Source organism: Lepidochelys olivacea (assembly GCF_965140295.1).
Source record: "Lepidochelys olivacea isolate rLepOli2 genome assembly, chromosome: 7".
Lineage (NCBI taxonomy): Eukaryota > Metazoa > Chordata > Testudines > Cheloniidae > Lepidochelys > Lepidochelys olivacea.
Window position 1 is genome coordinate 33,747,935 of NC_140417.1, and position 17,756 is coordinate 33,765,690.

General features: G+C 56.6%; 1 protein-coding gene across 2 annotated transcripts in view; it reads right to left on the minus strand.

Moving 5' to 3' along the window:
- Positions 1 to 17,756, minus strand: part of ACTN3 (actinin alpha 3) — a 41,691-nt gene that overhangs the window by 4,544 nt on the left and 19,391 nt on the right. For both annotated transcript variants that reach the window (XM_084635555.1, XM_084635556.1), the window contains 15 exons: positions 13,965 to 14,079; positions 13,239 to 13,358; positions 12,663 to 12,749; positions 11,017 to 11,104; positions 10,615 to 10,693; positions 10,007 to 10,088; positions 8,023 to 8,108; positions 7,563 to 7,655; positions 6,919 to 7,149; positions 6,199 to 6,346; positions 5,637 to 5,787; positions 5,133 to 5,241; positions 4,843 to 4,983; positions 3,595 to 3,777; positions 3,193 to 3,327 (listed from right to left, as the gene is read on the minus strand). In XM_084635555.1, the coding sequence (XP_084491681.1) occupies positions 3,193 to 3,327; positions 3,595 to 3,777; positions 4,843 to 4,983; positions 5,133 to 5,241; positions 5,637 to 5,787; positions 6,199 to 6,346; positions 6,919 to 7,149; positions 7,563 to 7,655; positions 8,023 to 8,108; positions 10,007 to 10,088; positions 10,615 to 10,693; positions 11,017 to 11,104; positions 12,663 to 12,749; positions 13,239 to 13,358; positions 13,965 to 14,079 (1,848 nt within the window). The remainder of the gene's footprint in view (positions 1 to 3,192; positions 3,328 to 3,594; positions 3,778 to 4,842; positions 4,984 to 5,132; positions 5,242 to 5,636; positions 5,788 to 6,198; positions 6,347 to 6,918; positions 7,150 to 7,562; positions 7,656 to 8,022; positions 8,109 to 10,006; positions 10,089 to 10,614; positions 10,694 to 11,016; positions 11,105 to 12,662; positions 12,750 to 13,238; positions 13,359 to 13,964; positions 14,080 to 17,756) is intronic.

Consider the following 17,756-nt stretch of genomic DNA (forward strand, 5'->3'; position numbering starts at 1 on the left):
ATCTGAAATTTCACGGTGTTGTAACAGTAGAGGTCGTGACCCAAAAGGGAGCTGTGGCAGGGTTGCAGGGTTATTGTGGGGGGTCACAGTATTGCCACCCTTACTTCTGTGCTGCTGCTGGCAGGATGCTGCCTTCAGAGGTAGGCACCTGGCCAGCAGCCTCTGCTCTCCGGCCACCCAGCTCTGAAGGCAGCACAGAAGTAAGGGTGGCAATACTGCGACCCCCCCTACAATAACTTTGCAACCCCCCACAATCCCCTTTTGGGTCAGGCCCCCCAGTTTGAGAAATGCTGGTCTCCCTCATGAAATCTGTATCGCACAGGGTAAAAGTACACAAAAGACCAGATTTCACGGGGGAGACCAGATTTCACGGTCCGTGATGTGTTTTTCATGGCCGTGAATTTGGTAGGGACCTACTTATACTAGCTCCATCTAGGTTGTATTTTCCTAGTTGGTTTATGAGAAGGTCATGCGAGACAGTATCAAAAGCCTTACTAAAGTCAATATATATCACCTCTACCGCTTCTCCCTATCCACAAGGCTTGTTACCCTTGTCAAAGAAAGCTATTACGTTGGTTCTGAGGAACTGATCTGAGGAACTGTCCCAGATTGAGGTATCATTAGAGGAGGTTTTGGAACAAATTGATAAATTAAACAGCAATAAGTCACCAGGACCAGATGGTATTCACCCAAGAGTTCTGAAGGAACTCAAACGTGAAGTTGCAGAACTAACTGTAGACTGTAACCTATTATTTAAATCAGCTTCTGTACCAGATGACTGGAGAATAGCTAATGTGACACCAATTTTTAAAAAGGGCTCCAGAGGTGATCCCAGCAATTACAGGCCTGTAAGCCTGACTTCAGTACCAGGGAAACTGGTTGAAACTATAATAAAGAACAATATTGTCAGACATATATATGAACATAATTTTTTGAGGAAGAGTCAACATGGTTTTAGTAAAGGGAAATCATGCCTCACCAATCTACTAGAATTCTTTGAGGGGGTCAACAACATGTGGACCAAGGGGATCCAGTGGATATAGTGTACTTAGATTTTCAGAAAGCCTTTGACAAGGTCCCTCACCAAAGGTTCTTACGCAAAGTAAGCTGCCACGAAATAAGAGAGAAGGTGCTCTCATGGATTGGTAACCGGTCAAAAGATAGGAAACAAAGGGTAGGTATAAATGATCAGTTTTCAGAATGGAGAGAGGTAAATAGTGGTGTCCCCCAGGAGTCTGTTCTGGGACTAGTCCTATTCAACATATTCATAAATGATCTGGAAAAAGGGGTAAACAGTGAGGTGACAAAATTTGCAGATGATACAAAATTACTAAAGATAGTTAAGACCCAAGCAGACTGCGAAGAGCTACAAAAGGATCTCTCAAAACTGGGTGATTGGGCAAAAAAATGACAGATGAAATTTAATGTTGATAAATGCAAAGTAATGCACATTATGCTTTCCAATCCCAACTATACATATAAAATGATGGGGTCTAAATTAGCTGTTACCATTCAAGAAAGAGATCTTGGAGTCATTGTGGATAGTTCTCTGAAAACATCCACTCAATGTGCAGTGGCAGTCAAAAAAGCAAACAGAATGCTGGGAATAATTAAGAAAGGGTGATATTAGGACAGAAAATATCATGTTGCCTCTATATAAATCCATGGTACGCCCACATCTTGAATACTGTGTGCAGATGTGGTCGCTCCGTCTCAAAAAAGATATATTGGAACTGGAAAAGGTTCAGAAGAGGGCAACAAAAATGATTAGGGGTATGGAACGGCTTCCGTATGAGGAGAGATTAATAAAACTGGGACTTTTCAGCTTGGAAAAGAGACGTCTAAGGGCAGATATGATTAAGGTCTATAAAATCATGACTGGTGTAGAGAAAGTAGATAAGGAAGTGTTGTGTACTACTTCTCATAACACAAGAACTAGGGGTCACCAAATGAAATGAACAGACAGCAGGTTTAAAACAAATAAAAGGAAGTATTTCTTCACACAACTCACAGTCAACCTATGGAACCCCTTGCCAGAGGATGTTGTGAAGGCCAAGACCATAACAGGGTTAAAAAAAGAACTCGATAAATTCATGGAGGATAGGTCCATCAATGGCTATTAGCCAGCGTGGGCAGGAGTGGTGTCCCTAGCCTCTGTTTGCCAGAAGCTGGGAATGAGTGACAGGGGATGGATCACTTGATGATTACCTGTTCTGTTCATTCCCTCTGGAGCACCTGGCACTGGCTACTGTCGGAAGACAGGACACTGGGCTAGATGGACCTTTTGTCTGACCCAGTAGGGCCATTCTTATGTTCTTATGGTTTGACAGGATTTGTTCTTGATAAATCCATGCTGACTGTTACTTATCACCTTATTATCTTCTAGGTGTTTGCAAATTGATTCCTTAATTATTTGCTCCATTATCTTTCCGGGTACTGAAGTTATGCTGACTGGTCTGTAATTCCCCGGGTTGTCCTTATTCCCCATTATATAGACTGGCACTGTATTTGCCATTTTCCAGTCCTCTAGAATCTTTCCTGTCTTCCATGACATTCGAAGATAATCACTAATGGTTCAGATATCTCCTCAGTCAGCTCTTCGAGTATTCTAGGCTGTATTTCATCAGGCCCTGGTGACTTGAAGACATCTGACTTGTCTAAGTAATTTTTAACTTGTTCTTTCCCTATTTTAGCCTCGGATCCTACCTCATTTTCACTGGCATTCACTATGTTAGACATCCAATCACTACTAACCTTTTTGGTGAAAACTGAAACAAAAAAAGACATTTAGCACTTCTGCCATTTCCACATTTTCTGTTGTGTTTTCCCTCTCGTTGAGTAATGGGCCTACCTTCCTCTTGCTTTCAATGTATCTCTAGAATGTTTTCTTGTTACCCTTTATGTCTCTAGATAGTTTGATCTCGTTTTGTGCCTTGGCCTTTCTGATTTTGTCCCTACATACTTGTGGTATTTGTTTATATTCATCCTTTGTAATTTGATCAAGTTCCCACCTGTTGTAGACTCTTTTGAGTTTCAGATCTTTGAAGATCTCGTGGTTAGTCCCCACTCTCCTCCCAGAGCTGTGGCTAGAACTCAGGAGTCCTGACTCCCAGCCCCCCACCCCCACTCTAACCCTTCGTCCTCCCTCCCCTTCCAGAGCCGTGGTTAGAATCCACACACTGGAGCTCTCACCTCCATCTTGCTCTGGATCCAGGGCCCCAAGACATTGGCCTGGGCAGCGAATTGGCGCCGCAACCGCTCATTGGCCTGTTGCCGCGCCAGCTCCTCCTGCAGCGTCTGGTCTCGGTGTGGCACCAGCCGCGTCACCTGTGGGGAGGGAGCAGCAGGCGGGACGCTGTGGGACAGGACTCCAGGTGGAGGAGGCTGAGCGCAATGGGCTGGGAAGGCGGGGCTCCAGCTCGGGAAGGGCAGGGTCCAAGAGCAGTGGGGCTGGGGAGGCAGGGCCGGCCAGACAGGCAGGCAGGGGGCGTGACGCCTGCAGGGTCAGATGGCTAGATGGACAGTGGGGTGGGACAGACACAGTCAGGGGGCGGGAGGGTCAGCCGGGTTCCCGCTCCCAGTGGCCGCACTCACCGTGTCCCATTTGCTGGCGATGTCGAGGTGTGAGAGGTTGGTGTAGGGGTTCACCCCACTCAGCTTGATGCCGTAGGTCTGGGCAATCTTCTGGATCTCGTTCTGAATGCCTAGGATGGCCATGCGCTCCTTGTCGGCCTCCGGCAGTGTGGCCTTGAACTGCTCGTGGGCCGTGATCAGGCTCTGCAGGCAGGGGGACAGTTGCCATGGGGGGAGTGTGGCCCGAAGAGCCCCTCACAGCCCGTGGGCTGTGGGCCCACCGCCCTGTGTCAGATCTGGCCTGACGCCCTCACTCCCCATCACGCTGGGGGCAGAACGTGTCTGCGAGGTCTGGTGTGTACAGTGGTGGCCCACTGGTCCCCAGATCCCTGTGGGATGCCTGCGCAGGTTCTGCCCAGAGTTACCGACCTGCTGGTTGTGTGTTCGTACAGCGCGTTTGGGAGGCAGAGCTCACACTCAGCCTGGACAGCGCACGGGGCAGTGACCCGGCTGGCTGGTTGGATAGTGACAGGATATTTACATATAAGGCAAACAAAGCCATTAAGCTAACAAGCGGTGAAAGAGACACCTGAGTGATCACGCCTGGGACAGAGCCTGCATCCCAGGCCGCCCTCTGGCTCTGGATTCAGGGACAATGGCCTTTGGTGACACAGGAGGAACAAAGAGACCTCATTACCCATCACGGAGGGGCCAGAGGGAGCAGTGCCTTTGAGGCTGGGAAAGCTGGGTCCCCTGGCCAGTGGGGATGGAGATGCTGCAAACTTGAGGTGGATGAGAAAACTGCTCAGGCAAAGGCTGGAAGTTTGGGAAATTAAGTGTGTTAGCTAGAAAGTGGGTTTTGTTCTCTCCAGCAAAACTTTGTCTGGCTAAGGGGTAACACCGGGGCTTACAGTTTTGGCCACCTGAGCAGAGCATCACAGGGATACTGTGCCTGACTGCGCCACACCCCATAGACCCCCCCCCAAACTTCCCTTGACCCACTCCCACCCAGCCCCAGCCCTGCCACTTCCCCTAATTCCACCCCCCTTAAGCCTCCCGCCTCCCCTGACCCCAGAGAGCAGGGGGCCGAGGGATTCATACACCGAGAGGAAACTAAGGCACAGAGCAGGAAAGTGACTTGTCCAAGGTCAGAGGCAGAGCCAGGATAGAACCCAGGAGTCCTGGCTCCCAGCACTCCCTGTTCTAACCACTAGACCCCACTCCCCTCCCAGAGCCAGGGATCTAGCCCAGGGGCCCTGTGGGCTGCACCTGGATCTCCTCAATGCTGTGCACGATGAACATGTCCTGCAGGTCCTCGGTGGCGCCATCCATCCAGTTGTTGAAGGGCGCGGCTCTCTTGGCAAACTCCAGGTACAGCTGGTCGATGGTCTCCAGCAGCTTCTCCACCCGCTGGGCAGGGACAGAGCCAGAGGGTTAGAGGGGAAGAGGCACCTACCATCCCTCTGGCCCCTGCACTAGGGCAGGCCTGTCCCCGGCCACACCCCTCCCCACTCCAGTTGGCAGCAGGAGCTCCCCTGCCATCCGGGGCCCCCTCTCACCTCCAGCGCGTCCCTCCTCTTCTGGGTCAGGGTGCCCAGCGTGTCCCATTGGTCACAGATGGCCTGGCAGCGGGAGTTCACCGAGGCGGCATCATGGTAGTCCAGCTCGCTGCGGGGGAGGGGAGAGATGGTGGGAAGGTAACGGCAATGAGCCATGGGGCAAGGCACTGAGCCATTGGGGTGCCACAGGGCAGGTCACAGAGCCACTGGGGTGCCACAGGGCAAGGCACAGAGCCATTGAGCAAGGCATAGCGTCATGGGGCAAGGCACAGAGCCCCTGGGGTGCCACTGGGGAAAGGTACAGAGCCCCTGGGGTGCCATGGGGCAGGGCACAGAGTCCTGGATACTGCCCAGCTAGCTAGGGACACCGCCTGCCCGGGCACTAGGAGCTGGGTGGGGCCTCGTGGTTAGAGCAGGGGGCTGAGAGCCAGGACTCCTGGGTTCTCTCCCTGGCTCTGACAGGGGGATTCTGGCCGGGGTGTGTGTCTCAGGCCCAGCACTTACTTAAGCTCCTGGGCGATGGCGGCAATCTGCTCCACACGGTCCTGGTGGGCGGCCAGGTCGCTTTCAAAGGCCTCGTGTTTGCGCATCAGCGCCCGCACCTCCATGAGCGAGGCCGACTCATAGTCCCTCTGCGAGAGCATTTCCTCCTTCCCTGCAGGGGCAGCGCGGTCTGAGCCTAGCCAGCCTTCTCCACCCCCAGCCTACCAGCTCCCGCCCTCTGAACCCCCTGCCCCATACCCCATGGGCCTCTGTGGCAGGGAGGACCCCAATGGGGATCACCCACATGGGGGGTCACTGAGGGCAGAGCCCACCCCATCCCAGAGGGCAGGGAAAAGCCCAGAGCAGGGCCTGAGGGGTAGTGCCCTTCTGGGGCAGGGACAGGAGCAGTCCCCTCTGGGGGAGATCTGCAGTGGGGGTACCCCATAGCGGAGGTGTAGGGGAAGGCAGGGTGATCCCTGTAGCAGAAAGGGGTAACCCCATAGTGAGGGATGGGGGTGGGGGAAGCCCTGCAGCAGAAGGGGCTGGGGGAGATCCCTGGTCCAGGGGGGCAGGGGGCTGATACCTCTGGTCCAGGATTCATGCAGCGTTGCCTTCTGCTTGAACTTCTCGGCCAGGTGCTCCAGGCGCTCCAGGCGGCGGATCTCGGTCAGCAGCCACTCCTCATAGCCCTTCTCCACCTGCTCCAGCCCCTTCCAGGCGTTGGCGATATCCTACCTCCACCACAGAGAGAGACGTGTGAGCCTGGTCGCTGCCCCCTCCTCCCACACACACAGCACCAGGGGAGTGCTGGAGTTGGCCACCTGCCCTGCCCCACCCCCACTTGGCCCCTGGGGCAGCAGCACCCAGATCACAGCCACCCCATGCCCACCTGGGGGGCAGGAACTGCCCCCTGGACACACCAGCCTTGGCCCCATCAACAACTGACAAGCTCTGTGATGGTCCATGCTCTGTGTGTGTCCTCACTACCCTCAGGGCACATGGATCCCCACACCATGGATACTGCCCCCCAGGCACACATACCTCCCTGCCCCCTGGGCACTGCCCCTGGGCACACATGTCTCATTGCTTCCTGTGTACATGTGGCTCCCTGCCCCATGGGCACCATCACGCAACAGGCATGTGTACGCCCCTGGTCCATGTGGACCCATGCCCACTGGATGTGCCATGCAGGCCTCATCCCTTCTCAGGGTAGCAGAGGCAGACTCCATGGATGGATGGCAGATCCCCCCCAGGTGCCAAGGGCCCCATGGCAGGTGCGTGGCCTCCCTGTGCCATGGCTCACCGAGACCATCTTGCCCTCGGAGGGCATGAAGGCGGGCCGGTTGCTGAGGCGCAGCTTGGTCTGCAGGGTGTTGAAGTTGATCTCGAGCTGGCATTTCTCCTGCACGCGGGGTGGTTTGTGGACTCGGCGATAGTCCCGGAAATCCTCCAGCTTGCGCCGCATGGCGCTCATGCTCTTCTCTGCCACGCGGTTCTCCAGCCATGGGATGGTGCGCCGGATCCACTCCAGCAGCTGTGAGGAGCCGTGGGGAGGGTGAGGGCCAGCAGGGGGCAGTGCTGGGTCACTCCAGCCCCTACAGGCCCTTGGGGGAGAGTCACAGGCACATAGCCCAATGCTAGCTCCTCACTCCCCACTGGCCCTCCGCACCCCTTCTCTCTCTCCCCACAAGCATTAACTAATATAGCTGCACCCCATCAAGCCAGTATATCACCCCCACTGCACCCAGGGGACCTGGCTCCCACCCCTCCCACTGTTCTAACCCACTAGATCTCCCTCCCCTGCTGGAGCCAGGCCAGAACCCAGGAGTCCTGATGCCCATTCCAGGCCTTGCTCCCTCTCTCCAGCATGCCCAGGTCTGGGAGCAAGCCCCCAGCAGATGTTGGGGAGAGGGGGCATGGCGTCTTCAGGGCAGGATGGATTGGTACCTCGCTTGCCAGCTTCTCGTACTCCTCCATCAGTTTCTCGTTCTCCTGATTGACAGCCAGCACCTTGCAGATCCTGTTTGCAGCCGTCTCGGCCTGGGGTGGGGTGGGGGGAGAAACACCACATTACTTCTCATCGGGGGGGAAGAGAGAGCAGCCTGAGCACAGTCCTTCCCTTCCCTTCCCCTGACTGAGATCAGGGCACCTGTCAAGCATCTGTGGGGCCTCGCAGGATAGAGCTGTGCTGGGCCCTGCATGGACCCTGAGCAAAGTCAGGCCCCTGTTGGGCAGGGTGCTGCACAGATGCTCCCACCTGAGATCGGGACCCCTCTTGTGCCAGGTATCACACTGATCCCAATAGAGACTGGGGCCCATGGGGGTGGGCACCACACAGCCCTCAACCAAGACTGTCCCCACCCCCAGTCCCATGTGCACTGGAGGTGCACGCATTCACACCCCCTACCTGCTCTGCTCCAGCAAAGGCATGGTAGAAGCAGGACACGTAGGTCATGATGGCTTTCTCGTCCGGCTTGGGCGTGTTGACAATATCTGCGGAGAGATGCCAGCTGCTCAGTGGGGGTGGAGGTGGGGTGTGCGAGGGTGTGTCCTGGCCACACACTCCTGCACTCGAGTCTCGACTGCTTCTCCCCCGAACCCAGCACCCTGTGTGACCTCCTACAGCCCTCCCCGTTCCTCCCTCCTGGAACACCTGTCCCCAGCGCACTCCTCCCAGCCTCTGCCCTTCCCTTGGGATGTGCCTAGGACAGAACGGGAACGTTTCATAATGTTTGTATGAAGCCTATGTGTGCCTCAGTTTCCCCCTGTACTTTGCATGGTTAGCCAGCGGGGGGAAGGGATTATGTTTGCTCTCAGGGCAGGTTTACACTAAACACTGACATCGGGATAGCCATGTCTCCCTAGGGTGTGAAAAATCCACCCCCGAGTGATGTAGCTATACTGACCTCCCCCCAGTGTGGACAGGGCTAGAGGGATGGAAAAATTCTCCCACTGACCTAGCTACCGCCTCTCAGGGAGGTGGGAAACTACAGCCACAGGCAAAGCCCTCCCCTGGTATAGGTGGCGTCTGCAGTGACTGAAGTGTAGAGATACCCTGCCCAGGAGACACAGGGGTGCGTCACTTCTCTGCTAGGCTGGAGTGAATACATTTGTTAAGAAACTGGCTGAAACTGACCAGTTCAACAAGGTGGCCAGCGAGAAAATACCAGCCCAGAGAGTCAGGGATCTGGGAGACGGATGTGAATTCAGCCCAGCTCGGCCGAGGGACCAAGGACTGGGCCATGCCCTGGAAGTCCAACAGCTAGAGTCTGGCACTGGAGGGGACTACGTCTGGGCTGGTGAATTGCTCTGGGCTGAGCGGATGGACTATGCTGGCGCCTTGATTTCTCTGTACAAACCTCAGGATTCCAGGTGACTCACAAGCCCTGCTCTTTTTGGAGAAGGCTCTTTGGTGCCACGGCAGATCCCGGCTGCAGTGTGTCCGTCCTTGAGGGGTGGACAAGGCTCTGCCAGGAGCTTGTCTCAGCTGGACTTGCAGGGCAGAGCTCAGGGGGTGAAGCAGGGGGGCGGGAGCCCAGGAGCTCAGTCTAGGAGGCAGTGAGGCCACATGGCCTGCCCTGAAGGGGTCCTCCATGGAGGCGGGGGTCTGGCACATGTAGGGGTTCCTCCAAGAGACTGTTTCAGAGCTGGGGTGTATCGCAGATCCTGGGGATCTATGACGGTGCCCCCCAGTCCCTGCCTGGAAGCACGTTCCCCCCCAGGCTGGGCTGCACAGGCCCAGAGTGTCAGCTGCCCTGGGCATTAGAGCCATGTCCCCTGGATCCACGGCCCACAAAGGAGACCAGCAGGGTTGGTGATGGCAGCCGAATGGGCCATGAAGGGAGGGGAGAGTCTGGCTCCAGGCACCTCGTTCCACAGAGCATCCCTGCATGGTGGGTCAAGGGAATAGCATGAGATCCCCACAGGAGTAAATGGAAAAAGGGACACTGGAGAGGAGGGTCGTCCTACCTACCCATCAAGGAATCAGTGGCAGAGCCAAAAACAGAACCGAGGCATCCTGGCTCCCAGTTCCCTGCTCTAACCCACTAGATCCCCTCCTGAGCTGGGAGAGAACCCAAGCATCCTGACCTACAGAATCAGGTCGGGGGGCTGAAGCGGGAGCTCAGGTAGGAAGAGGATAAATTATCATGTTTCCAGGACCAAGCTGGCTCATCCAGGCCCTGACGGGACCCAGGAGAAGGGTCGGGGTCAGAAGTCAGGATCAGGTTCAAGGGTTAGAAGTTAGGATTAGGACTGGGAGCCAAGATCAGGATTAGGGGGCCTGGGTCAAGACAAGGTTCCAGGGTCAGGGTCATGCAAAGGGCCAGGCCAGAGCAGTGGGTCCCCAGGCCCCCCTGTGCAGCTCTTGAAGTGTAGCGCTCGGCCCCCACCTTCAGCGTCCAGCATCTTGGGGATGTCCAGGTACTTCTCAGCCACCTCAAAGGCCGTGTTGAGGTTCCCAATGGGGTCATCCTAGGCACAGAGGGGCAGAGCTGTGAGACTGGGGGGGCTTGGTGACAGGCTGGGGCAGGAGGCAAAGGGGGCTGCGTGAGCCGCAGGCAAGGGGGGCACCATGACAGGGATGGGGCCCTGCACGGATCAGGGCAGGAACGGGGGCCTGAGCCATGTAGTGGGAGGTGGGGTGGCACGTTGGCGGTAACAGGGATGGGAGGGCGTTCACGGGGGCAGGAAGCTGCTGCTCAGAGCTTGGGTAACAGGTCAGGGACAGGGATCTGGCCGGCAAAGAGCTGAAAGTCCTTGGGCAGAAACAGCCGGGGAGAGGGGAGAAAGAAACTAAATGGGGGGCTGGGGTAGTGCCAGGAGCCAGGACCAATGTCACTGGGGTGGTAGCAGGGAGCTGGCAGGGGTGAGGGCTGGGGCTGTGGGGGAGGGGGCTGGGAGGAGGGAGTACAGGGAAGCAGCAAGGGTGGGGGCTGGGGCAATGGAGGGAACACCCGGGGAAGGGTGGGGGAGACAGCAGGGGCAGGGGCCGTCACACCTTTCTGAGCTTGGCATAGTCGATGAGGTCAGGCCGGTGGCGGTGGATCAGGGCGCACAGGGCCAGCCCATCCTTCCAGCTGCGCCGCATCCGGGGGGAAGGAGAAGGAGAAGGAGAAGGAGAAGTCGGGTGATCCTCAGCTATGCCCCTGGCCAGCTGCAGGCGCTGTGCTGGGGCCTGGCACTACACACGCTCCCCAGCCCCGCCCTATGCTCCCTCCTCCGGCCCAGCTGCCCCTGGGCTCCTTCACTCCAGCCAGCACTGCTGGAGCTGCTGTCTCCTGGGAGGGGGCTGAGCCCCAGCCAACTCGACTCACGAAGGCCGCAGGGCGAGGGCACCCCTGGGGCCTGCCCCAAAGCCCCGAGCCCCCAGCAAAGCCCCCCTCCCCACGGCGCCCCCTACCTGATGTGGAAGTTCTGCACATTGACATTCCGATATGGAGCCGTCTTCCTCTGGCACCACAGCAGCAGCCCCTCCTTGGCCGAAGTCTCTGCAAGAAACCAGGCAGCATGGCTCAGACCCCCCTGGCTCAGCTGCACAGAGGGGCAGAGGAGCAGGAGATGGGGGCGGGGGGAGTGGCCCCTGGCAGAAAGGGCCTGCAGTGCAAGGGAGAGCCTTACCCACAGCCCCTCATTGGTGGGTGTGGGGGGGCAGCAGGGAGGTCTCAGATTCATGGAGTTCCAGCCCAGAAGGGACCATTAGATCACCCAGTCTGCCCTGCTGCACAGCCCAGGCCAGAGAACCTCACCCAGCTACCCCTGCATTGCACCCGTTACTTCTGTTGGCTAAAGCATTTCAGGCCTCAGGAGACTGACCTGTTGTGAGCCCCAGACGGAGAACAGCAAAGACCCAGGGGCCACCAATGCCCAAGCCCCCTGTGATGTCAGGGAATGGATTTGACAAGGCATGGCCAAAGATGACCCATGCCCTGTGCTGCAGGGGAAGGTGAAAGGTCCCTGCCAATCAGACTGAGGGAAAATTTATTCCTGACCCAAATCTGGCCATCAGTTTAGACCCTGAGCATGGGAGCAAGACACACCAGCCAGGCAGCTAAGCCAGAGTCTCTGGACCATCTCAGAGCACTGGCCAACCCTCCACATGTCCCGTCTCCAGCTGTGGCCGATCTCTGATGCTTCAAAGAAGGAAAAAACACCCAGACAGCTGGCCAATTGTGAACTGGAGAAAAAAATTCCTTCCTGATCCCTGCCCTGTCCAGCTGCAGCCCTGAAGCATGAGATTAGATTATAGTGAATACTGGGGTATAGGGGTGAGTATGTGTATGGCTATATACAGAGATGTGTAATGTATAGGAGGTGTATGGGGTGTGCAGCTAAAAGGCATTTGTATGGGGGTGTATAGAAGTGTGTATAGGGGCTGTTCGGGGTGCATAGTGTACAGGGGTATGTATATGGGATATGTATGGATTATATGATATATAGGGGTGTATATGGGGGGTGTAGTACAGTGTATAGGAGATATATGGAGTGAGTAGGGTCCATGTATAGGGGTTTATATAGGGTGCATGATTGTGTAGATGGGTATGCATATAATAGGGTATAAGGGTGTGTATAGAGGCCATATGGGATATATAGTGTACAGGGCTGTCTATATGGGGTGTGTATGGAGTGTAAGATCTAATGTATAGGGGTGTATGTGTGTAGAGTATAGGAGTGTATAGTGTATAGGTGTGTGTGTAATGTATAGGAGATATATGGCGTGTACAGTGTTTGGGGTGCATGTATAGGGGTTTATATGGGGGGATTCAGATATTTATGTATAGGGGCGTTTGTGGGGCTATATGGGAGGCATAGGGTATATATATGGGGTGTGCATGGAGTGTATTGTGTATAAGGATAGGTGTGGGGTGCACAGTATATAGGGGTATGTGTAGTGTCCAGGACATATATGGAGTGTGTAGTGTATAGGGGTTATATAGGGTGTCTGTGTATGCGGACGGGGTGCAGTGTAGACTGGTGTCTGGTGTATACGGTACAGGAGTACGTATTGGGGGTGGGGTGTAAAGGGGCAGAGCCCAGCCCCACACTCACCTTCCACTGAGATGTCCTGGATGGCGAAGCGCAGGATAATTGTCCAGATCATCCCCAGAGTCATCTTCAGATTCCCGTCCACAATTTCTGAAGTGGGGGAGAGGGGAGAGTCAGAGCGGCGTGGGGCAGAGTGACAGAAAGAGACGGGTGTCCAGGGGGCAGGGGGAGAGATGGGGTGCACAGAGATAGACAGGGATGGATGGGCATGCAGAGGAGAGCATATGGGGGGGGACAGACAGAAGTAAACCCAGCCCCACCCCCACAGTGTTTGTGCTGCTCGGGGGCCTGCACATCCCCAGCCCAGGCGCTGCTGACAGGCAGCCTCCCCGCCTCGAGACAGAGCAGCCCATGGGATTACGAGGGAACGTGGCTCAACCCCAACCCAGCCCCCCCGGACCTGCATGGAGGGTGCTGCCAGCGCCTGTGGCCACCCGACCCTCCCAGACATGCACAGGGCCGGCCTACCAGCGCCAGAGCGATGGGGCTGGCATCACCATGGTAACGGGGCATGCAGGAGGAGACTGCGCCAGCGCTGTGGACCCTCATCACCCTAGTCAGGACCACTGCCCCACTCACCCTCAGCCCCGATGGAGACCAGCTTGACCCCCTTGCTGGCAATGAAGTCCAGGGCCTTGTTGACATTGGCGATCTTGTGGAAACGCATCTTGCCTTTGTCTGGCTTTGGCAACCGCTCACCTGAGGGGTTCGGGAAGAGTCACCAATTGGGAAAGGCACAGAGCATCTGCACACCCATGCACCTCCCCACTTGCCTAGGGGCAGAGTCAGTGATGGGGTGAGGGGGCACCCCCACACACACCCTGGAGTCCCCTGCACCTCCTCCCATGCAGTGTGGGTGGGGAAGCACAGATTTCCCCCCCTCCATCCCCACATACCCTCCTCACACACACTCACATCCGGAAGCAGAGTCGGTGACAGACACTGCCCCCCAGCTGCACCCCACATCGCCAGACCGCAACACACCCCACCACACACACACCCAAGCAGTGTGACACAGCCAACCCCAGATCACATAACCCCAGATTCAGAGCCAGGGGTCCAGAGCCCCTCCCCTCCCCGCCCCACTACAGCTGGGCTACACCCTGGTGACTGCACCCTCTGGGTCCCCCCCAAGTCCCTCTCATCTTCCCACGGATTCTCTCCCACACTCTCCCACATGGTTTCTTGCCCCTTGTGGCCGCTGAGCCCTTACTGGTGGCTCCCCATGGATTCTTGTCCCTCTCCTCATCACCCCCACATGGTCCTTCGCGGATCTGCCCCCTGATTCCAGCTCCCCCACCTTACCCGAGATCACCTCCAGCAGCAGCATGAGTTTCAGCCCATTGCGGAAATCCTCCTCGATGTTCTCGATCTGGGTGCCCGCCTTGCGCAGGTGGGAGTTGCACCAGGCCGTGAATGTCTGCAGGAGAAAATGGGGGGTGGGGTTTAGAGAGACTCCACAGCCGCCCCCCCCAGGAACAGGACAGCAGAATGAGTAGGAGGCGCTGGGCTATTCCCACGCCAGCTCCTGGGTTGGTGTAGGTAGGGACAGGCTGCACCTCACATAGCCCCCATTGCTCGCCCTCCCTGGGGCTTCTTCATCATAGCTCCCCCATCCTCCCCCACAGCACCCACCTTCCCCCCAGGATCACATCAGCAGGATTGAGGCTCTGCTCACTGGAGGGGACACAGCCCAGATGGCCTCCCAGGGCACTGTGCCAGGCCCTTGGCACAAGGGGCTGATTCCCACCAGAGCCGGGGCCCCCACGAGCCTTACAGCACAAGCCAGACACAGGCTTGATCCCCACATCGCTGACCTCTGACCCTAACCCCACCCTGGGATGGGCAAGCCCTGACCCTAACATCAACATCACCAAGCTCTGCCCTTAAGCCCACTGTCAACCCTAGCATCACACGGTCCTCTGCCCCTAACCCTGGCGAGCCCCACCCCAGCCCTGGTATTGGCCTGTCCTGCCCCTAACCCTGCTCCCCACCTCAGTCCCGGGGAGCCCCACATCTAACCCCAGGGCTGGCCAACCCCATCCCAACTCCCCCTATTGCTGAGCCCTCACCCTCTTCTTTTAACCTACCCTCCCAAACACCAGGGACCCCAAAACTGCAACACTCCCAGCTCCCCGTTAACACACTGCTGACCCCAGGACTCCCACAGCCTTTGGGCTCCCTGAGCTCTGCTAATAACACACACGCTGCTGGCCTCATCCGCCCCACTGCCCCCACCCCACCCCTCCTGGGTGGCTGCAGGGAAGGGGGTGGAAATGGGGCATGTGTGTGTCACTGCTCCCCCTGCTGGTGAGTACATGTTCCTGCCCACAACACCTCCCCATATTTAGCCCCAGCCTGGGAACTCGGCTGTCCCGGAGGGGCTGCGTGAATCAGGCCTACAGCAATGCATCAACTCTGCAGATCTAGATGGCACACGACAATGTGCCTGCTAGGGGGCAGGGTGTACCCGGGCGTCCCAGAGGAGTGAGCTCATGATCCGCAGACTGCAGCCAAAGGGCCTCGGCTGGCTGGCTGCCACCCCCACCCCTGAAAGGGGACACTGGGAATCCTGGCCCACAGACCCCCCTCCCTCAGTGCAGAGTGCTCCTGCTCCCTTTGCCCACCCAGCTCAGGGTGGGGCTGGGTGGATGGGGACCCCCCCCCTGCAGACAGGATGCAGCCTCATTCCTAACATGACTAAGATGGAGCATGGCAGGGGGAGGGAACAGCTGTTCTAGCCCCCCACCGCCAGCCACCCTGAAGAGAACAGCTGCTGGGATTCAGCGTCTGGGATTTCCTGGGCAGGGGGATGGGCTAGATGGGACCTGGGTGGTTCTAACGATAGTCCCACTAGCCCTGCACCCCCTCCCACTGCACAGCAGAGTATCCCCCACTCCATGTGCCCCCATGTCACGCCTTCCAGCTTCCCTGGTCCCCTAGGGTGAGCATGCTTCTTTGGTTTAAATGGGAGTGGAGATTCCCAGGACTCCAGGAGCTGGTGATTGATGGGAAAGACCAAACAGCAGGAGAGCTGCAATGAAACTGCAGGGGTAGGCAGCACTGGGCATGGGGGTCTGCAGAGCCCCACTGTAAAGCACTTGGTGCACATGCGGGTGAGTGCATGCACACCTATCTGTGAGCGGGGGGGAGTGGTGATTACAAGGTGTGACACAAATGGGCTGGGCCTTAGAGCAGGTCTACAGCCAAGGACATTTCTCTAGTGTAGGTCTGACTCAATTCTCTCCCTCAGGGGGCCGTGGGTCCCTCTCTCACACACACAGATCTTACGCAATATAGCAGAGGCGATGACACACTGCCACACACTCACACCTTGTAGCTTTAAGTCCGTTGGAGAGCTGCGGATACCCCACGCTGGGGGTCTGCAGGATACAACCAGGCAGGCAGGAGGTTGGCGGGAGCAGGATCCCCCCTGACTGGCTGGATTATCTAGGGTCATCCTAATAGTCCCTTGGAATCACCCCCCACCTTGCACCCTATTCCTCACCCATCCCCAATGGGGCAGGATTGTCCCTACAGTTTATTCCCCCCCATTCCAGCTCTGGGGTGTGGATCATTACCCCTTCGATGGTTTAACTGCTTTTGAAAACTGTACTCTGCACTGATGATGTAGTGGACGCCCTGGCCCCATGCCCCTCACCCCATCCCAGCAGCACAACACAACAGCTGAGCAAGAACTATTCCCGGGGAAAAGAAAGGGAAATCTTGAAAATTCCCAGCCAGGAAGAGCACAATGGGAAAGCCTAGCCCACAATCTCCTTAAGATCCCTTTGGGGTCTGGCTGAAGGTTCCCAGCAATGGGAGACAAAAGATGCCCCTTTCTGAAGCATAAAGAAGGTTTAAAGGATGTTGTAAGCTCAGGGAGACTCCATGGCTGATGGGAGAACTTAGAGGGTCATGACAACCTAAGGAGATGGACTGAGCGGGGAAGAGTTTCTAGCTGGACTGATTCAAGATCTGTGGGACTTTGGTATCTTTACAGTTATCCGAATGCTCCTAATTGGAACTGACCAACAACATATGGGAGAAGAGCGCTCATTGTTAAAATCATTGCTAGATGACAGTAGCTTCTAGGGGCCTGTCATGTTGATCGCTGCAGAAACCCACAGCGAGGGACAGTCCCTACCCCAGACAGCTCACAGTCTGAACAGTCAATGAGCGGGAGGGGAAAGAGGCACTAAGAAGGGACGGGACTTGCCCAAGTTCTGCAGCAGAGCCCAGAATAGGACCTAGGAGCACCCCCAGCTCTAGCCCACTAGACCTCCTCCCCTCCCAGAGCTGGGGACAGGTCCCTGCAATTCTGACTCCCAGCCCAGCATGCCACCTGCAAGCTCCTGTGCCCTGTTGCGAGCTGAGCTCCGTGTCCAGACAGACCCAGCTCTGGAGACTCAAGCTGGATGGTTTATAAATAGATTCTCCCTGCATCATTGCAACATTTTCTCCAGCTCAGCCGCAGGGTTATTTTTAGGGGGCCCTAGAATTTCATAGCATCATCCGAATGCCAAGCTGCCACCTCCCGCGCAGGCCCCCGAGGAGTGACCAGAGACGTTCGCCCCCCTTGGGCTCTGCCGGAGGGCTCAGTGGATGACGCAGAGATGTGGAGCAGGCGCCTTCTCAGCATCCAGCCCCAAGGCCTGAGCGACAATGAAATCTTAAGGGAGGCAGCATGGTCTGATGGCTTATGCATTGCACCTCGCATCAGGACACCTGGCTTCCATTCCCAGCTCGGCTACTGGCCTTGAACAAGCCCTTTCCCCTCTCGGAGGCTCTATTTAGTAGATTTCAAGGCCAGAAGGGACCATGAGATCATGTAGTCTGCCCTCCTGTGTATCACAGGCCAGAGAATGTCCCCCAGACATCCCTGCATTGAGCACAGTGACTTGTATCTGACTAAAGCATCTTCCAGAAAGGCAGCCAGCCTGGAGCTGGAGAATCCACCCTGCCCTGGGGGGTTTGTTCCACTGCGTAATCACCCTCCCTTTGAAAAACGGGACTTATTTCTCATTTGAGGTTGTCTGGCTTTTACTCCCAGCCAGGTACGCCCACATCTTGAATACTGCGTGTAGATGGGGTCGC